Consider the following 6,164-nt stretch of genomic DNA (forward strand, 5'->3'; position numbering starts at 1 on the left):
CTTGAATTCTCCATTTTCATTTGTTGTGGTCCTTGAGATGAGAGAAGTTGAGGAGAGAACAATCTATCCAGGCCTGAAGATGCACTTATCTCTGGTTCATGTTGATAATAATAGTCCAGTGGATTCAATCCAGCAAGAATACAGTGGAAATCCAAATCTTCTCAAAGTTATAATCCATAGAAAAACAGTAGAATTCTTTGGAAGTTGTAATCCAGCAGGAAGACAACAGAAATCCAAATCCTCTTGAATCTAACATGGCAAAAATAAGCAGAGAAAATCTCAGTTAGCAGCTGATCCGTCTGACATCTCACAGAGATGAGTAGAGATCTCTGAGCACTCCAGTCACCCATATATATATATATGTATATATATATAATTCCTGTTGTATTCTATTTATATTTTGTTCCTGCACAATTGGTGTGGAGCACCCGGAATTTCATTGCACATGTACAATGACAATAAAGGGTTACCTGTTCTATTCTATTTGATATAACACCTGCATTGTTTTATTTTCATCACTAGATGGTGCTGTGTACCAATCAAGTGTGTTATGGGAGCCCAGAATGGTTTAATGGAAAGTTACTAAAAATTAAATGAGGAATTTCAGTTTGAGTGCTCGGTGAAGCATAACCAGGACCCTGTGTAAGGCCTAAAAAAACGGGCTTTATTGGCAATATGAGCACTATATTATACACAGTGAAACAGAAACCGCCCAAGTATATATAAGTATATAAGTAGTAGAAGGGCCTCTTTTAAAGTGTTTGTGTTTTTTTGAACTGATAAGCAGGTGTGTACGTTACCAATTGTCTTTTTCACATGGACCCCTTTACCTTGATTTAACTATCATCTGCACAGTAGCAAGTATTCCCAGCTGCCAGAGAAATGTGAAGAAGAATTGTAGCTACATAGTTACATTCTCCTACTGATGTACTGACGCAAATACATGTCAAAGTAGTTTGCACACAGGAGGTATATCTGTTGGTTCGAGGTATTTTGTATTTGTAACCCTGCGTTTTAACATTAGTTCCACGTGATGGTACGTGTTCTCATGTGCTTATGAAGCAATAAAGCCCGAAACACCACACATTGGCTGTTTCTGTAGGAGTCTTTTTTTCTTTGCCCTCCCAGCAGCAGGGGCTTCGGTCTTGACGTAGAGATCAGGTGACTGTAACTTCTCTGACGGCACCGTTATAAGGGAAGTTTGACAAGTTCGACTCAGTTTTCCTACTGATGCCAAACTTGGATTTTAACTTTGCCAAGTGGCGGGGAACGGGCCACCTTTTTTGTCTCTGTAACTTTCCAGGTAAGTAAAAGAAAGTTTGGCTTTAAAAAAAAACCGCGTCCGAAGGAAAACGCTGTCCGCCTGTTGCTCTTAGAAATATTCGGATAAACTCCGGTGCGCTCTAGACCACATGCGCCTTGTCTTAGAAACTTTGAGTATCCCTTTCTCCAAGGTGAATGCTTTGTCAGCTTTTTTCGTTTTTGTAGAAATCAAACCTACAACCTGGTTTACATCTACAAGGAGCAATGGCTGATAAAAGCCAGATTTATTTATTTATTTGTGTGTTTTTACTATCTCGATTTTTAATTTATGTAGTGGGCCAATGACCTCTTTTCGATTTTAATTTAATGAAAGTTCTTTTTATATTTCAAATTCTCTGCCTCTCTTGTAGCATTTATTGCTTTGCTTAAAAGCCACTGAAGTCAGGAAACTCAGAGTTAGGGCTCACTCTCTTTTCCCTTGAACATTGTTTCTTTTCAATGAAAACCATAGTACTCTTAGTACTTTTGAGTGGTTTGCTGAGTAGGTCATTGTGTTGGAGTCCATTGTTCTGCTTTGTCTTGATCATTTCACTCAAACAAACTCATTCATGTGGAAAGTGGCAGGGATGTGTTCCCTATCTAATACCAATGAAAGCTTAATTTACCTTAAATTCTTAGTAGCTCAAATTTTGCACTTCTTATATTTAAATATAAAGGCCAAACACTCCCAAACTAAAGTTAATTTTCACATTTCCAATTAATGTTCACAGAAATACATTGCATTGTGTATAACTTGTCAGCTAAGGAGACAGAACAGGTCATCTACTAATTTGAAGACTGGTGGTTCAACTCCTGGCTGCACTAGTCTGCGTGAGACATGTCCACTGGAGTGTGAATGTGTGTAATATTAGATAGAAAGCACCAGTGCATTTACCATTTACATGTATAAGTGAGATCACATGCAGTTACTTACTTACTACAGGCACCATGGGGATTAGGCTGCTGTTTCACACTTCCCCGCAAAAGTTGCCTTACAAACATATATCCAACGCTGCCATTGCCCTCTGAAGTAACATGTCTTAATGTGTGTGTATTATGTGTTACAAGCATGTGATTTATCATTTGATAGTATAATTAACAGTACAGTCTGCTACTTTTTGGTGTGCCTGCTGAAAACGATTCCGTGACGTCTTAAAATAGTATGACCTCTTTTAAAGGCGACATTAAACTGAATATACCAAATTATTTTGAGTACTGATGAGACATCAGACTTTGTATTATTCAGCGCAATTTAGTTTTTTGGATAGTTGTGGAAAAAATAACCCAAAATAAAGCTAATGGCAAGAATCTTAGGGATCTTTCCTAAAAACAGGGTTCCTGCTCCTAACTTTGATCCACTGTTTGTGTAACACAGTTTGTACACTGCAACCACTTCAACATTGTTCTTTTTTCCCACTAGCTAATACTCCCTGAACATGGGTGACTGGAGTGCTCTGGGTCGTCTGCTGGACAAAGTTCAGGCTTACTCTACTGCTGGTGGGAAGGTCTGGCTGTCGGTGCTCTTCATATTCAGGATCCTGGTGCTCGGTACTGCAGTCGAATCGGCCTGGGGAGATGAGCAGTCAGCCTTCAAGTGTAACACCCAGCAGCCTGGGTGTGAAAATGTCTGTTACGATAAATCCTTCCCCATTTCCCACGTTCGCTTCTGGGTTCTCCAGATTATTTTTGTGTCGACACCTACACTTCTCTACCTGGCTCATGTCTTCTATCTGAACAGGAAAGAGCAGAAACTCAACAGGAAAGAAGAGGATCTCAAAGCTGTGCAAAATGACGGAGGTGACGTCGACATACCTTTAAAGAAAATTGAGATGAAAAAGCTAAAGTATGGTATTGAGGAACATGGCAAAGTCAAGATGAAAGGAGCCCTCCTTAGAACCTATATAGTGAGCATTTTTTTCAAGTCTATGTTTGAAGTGGGCTTCCTGGTTATTCAGTGGTACATATATGGGTTCAGTCTGAGTGCAGTCTACACCTGTGAGAGGAACCCATGTCCACACCGAGTGGACTGTTTCTTGTCTCGTCCCACAGAGAAGACCGTATTCATTATTTTCATGTTGGTGGTCTCACTGGTGTCATTGCTGCTCAATGTCATTGAACTTTTCTATGTGTTCTTTAAGAGGATCAAAGATCGTGTAAAAGGCAAACAACAACCCACACTCTACCCCAGCGGAGGCACCTTAAGCCCTACCCCTAAAGAACTCTCTACTACGAAGTATGCCTACTATAATGGCTGCTCATCCCCAACTGCCCCACTCTCACCAATGTCCCCCCCTGGCTACAAGCTTGCCACAGGGGAGCGGGGAACTGGCTCGTGCCGTAATTATAATAAGCAGGCCAACGAGCAGAACTGGGCTAACTACTCTACAGAACAGAACCGTCTTGGACAGACTGGTGGAGGAAGCACTATTTCAAACTCCCACGCACAAGCCTTTGATTTCCCAGATGATACCCACGAGCATAAGAAACTGTCTTCCTCAGCAGGACACGAGCTGCAGCCGATAGGGTTGATGGATGCCAGGCCTTGTAGCAGGGCCAGCAGCAGAATGAGCAGCCGAGCCAGGCCAGATGACCTGGATGTTTAAAACACGGTTTCGTCTCTTTCCACCTCTCTCTGGCTGACAGAATTTCTGGTTGAAGCCAGAAACATCAGGAAACACTTTATCACATAGGTTTATTTGAGAGGTGTGACTAATCTCAATCACCGTCTTCAATATAGAGACTTTTAGTCAGTTCAAGAAACATTAAAACCATTATGTAATAATATCAAAGGTACAAGTATTTTCTGACTGAGTTTTACTTTTTAGTGCTTTTAACCCAGCCTCAAGAGAATATTGTAGCCACACGAATTGGGATTTGAAAGAGTATAACACAACCAACATTAATAATCTGTTCAAGAACACAGCCCCATAAATTGACAGCTTTGGTTTTAATTTACTGATATTACATAAAAGATTTACTGTTTTTGTTTCTTTCAATGTTCCTCATGTTTTTCCAGTTGATGATGTCCTTTTTCATGAAATACGATGGTATGAAGCATTAGTAGCTTTGCAGCGTTAATGTTTTGTAAAGTGGCTACTACACACTCAGTTTCATTTATGTTTAGTCGAGATCAGTGAACACTGTATTTGTCTGATAAACGACAGCGAGCCACAAATCTTCATACCTGTGCATCTAAATTTCCTAATGTTGTCAAGTGATATAAATGTCATGCGATAGAGAATTTGGGATAACAAGAACACACTGTTTAAAATTGAGTTTTGTAGTGCAGTTATGAAGTGTGGAATCACAACCAATCAGTGCAGTTTGGTTCAGTTTCTTTACTTTCATTCTCATTTTCATTCACCCAAAGATGTGTTGATTTCTTCTAATTTGTCAGTTGCCCTAGTCACAACACAAAGTTATTGCTCAATGCTGTTGTATAAATAACTTGGTTAATTCTTTGACAGTGACTAACAGTAAAGGGTTTATATGTTTTGTAAATTAATATTTATTGCCAGGATCTTTAGGAGAACTACCACTAAGACAGAAAATTGACTACTACTCAGTAAAGCAAACAAGTCCCCCACAAACTGTTTATTGCCGTTTATTATCAGGTAATATGTCAGATAATATTGTTTATTATCTGATAAACTTTGAATATGTGTAGTGTAAGGTTTTAGTGCTTTTATCATGTTTTGAAGTGTGCACAGGGGTGGCAGGGATGATGGTAGCAAGCTGCTGTCACTCAGCGAAATATGTTTGTTCTATTAAGAAAGGCTTTATTACTGTCAGTCATTTGCTGAAATGTGTTCTTTTTTTTAACCTATTGTGAGAAACAAAGACACTCGAATGATTTTCTGCATTTTACATATTAGATTTTTTTTTGTTTTTCAAACTTAGTGTAGCTCAATTTAATTTGCTGCTTGAGAAGTAGATATTTAGGAATGTAAATCAAGCTAACTGTGTCGCAATCAAAATGTGAGTTTGTAGAAGACTGCTTATAGATGCGGACTAATATTTAGTCATTTCTAATAAAGATATGCCAGTGTAGCTCCACAACTACCAAACACTAAGATAAATCTCAATTTGAATGTCTTTTACTGCGATTTTGCTTCAATTGCCAGTTGGTCATTGTTTTGGAGTATTTGCATATGTAACTGATATTTTGGCTACAATAGGAGTTGCACTGAGACATGGGAGACTGAGAAGCATTATGATACACATAGTATGTGGTTTTCTGATGACATGATGAACATGTTACTAATTTATTTTATAACACAGACATTATTATAATCAATAACATCAGACTTTTAATCACCAAATATCTCGGTGAGGTACAGTAATGTTGTTCAATGACAGAAGAGAAGCAATAATTACTGCTTGCAAGTATTCAGACAATGCTCATGTGTGGGGTCCACTGCTGTAAAGTGTAAGTATATGACGGTAAAATAAAACATTTTTAAATACTTCTTTAACCAATAAACATTTTTCTTTCTTAAGCAGTGATTGATTTTTATTTAATATGTGGCCATTATTAGCCATTGCTGTTGTTAGAACTAAACACCTGCCAATAAAGAACTGTTAAAGTACATTATGTCATCTATGTTAAGATGTTTTCAAAAATACTTATTTACCTCACATAAAATTTTTGGTGTTGATTAATGTTATGTTAGTCAAGGTTTATTCTACAAAAAATATTTTTCATCTTTAACATTTTTAGAACAGACATATTTAGACATGTTTAAAATAGAATAGAATAGAATAGAATAGAATAGAATAGCCCTTTATTGTATAACAAGTCTTTACAGTTTACTTTTTATGGTAAGTTAGGTTTCAGTTTTTGCTATCTGTATTTTTTGTTT

The 6,164-nt window shown here is 37.9% G+C and overlaps 1 protein-coding gene across 1 annotated transcript; it reads left to right on the top strand.

The window, feature by feature from the left end:
• Positions 1-1,175: 1,175 nt before the first annotated feature.
• gja1b (gap junction protein alpha 1b) lies at positions 1,176-5,801 on the top strand. Its single transcript, XM_040026783.1, has 2 exons — positions 1,176-1,303; positions 2,723-5,801. Exon 2 carries the CDS (start codon positions 2,739-2,741, stop codon positions 3,903-3,905), a length of 1,167 nt encoding a protein of 388 aa, XP_039882717.1. The 5' UTR covers positions 1,176-1,303; positions 2,723-2,738; the 3' UTR covers positions 3,906-5,801.
• Positions 5,802-6,164: the final 363 nt, after the last annotated feature.

Source organism: Simochromis diagramma, unplaced genomic scaffold (assembly GCF_900408965.1).
Source record: "Simochromis diagramma unplaced genomic scaffold, fSimDia1.1 OVJJ01000746.1, whole genome shotgun sequence".
Taxonomy (NCBI): Eukaryota; Metazoa; Chordata; class Actinopteri; order Cichliformes; family Cichlidae; genus Simochromis; species Simochromis diagramma.

What these genes read in the sequence shown, in the direction of transcription:
- gja1b (XM_040026783.1), top strand. Translation starts at nt 2,739, where the DNA reads ATGGGTGACTGGAGTGCTCTGGGTCGTCTGCTGGACAAAGTTCAGGCT.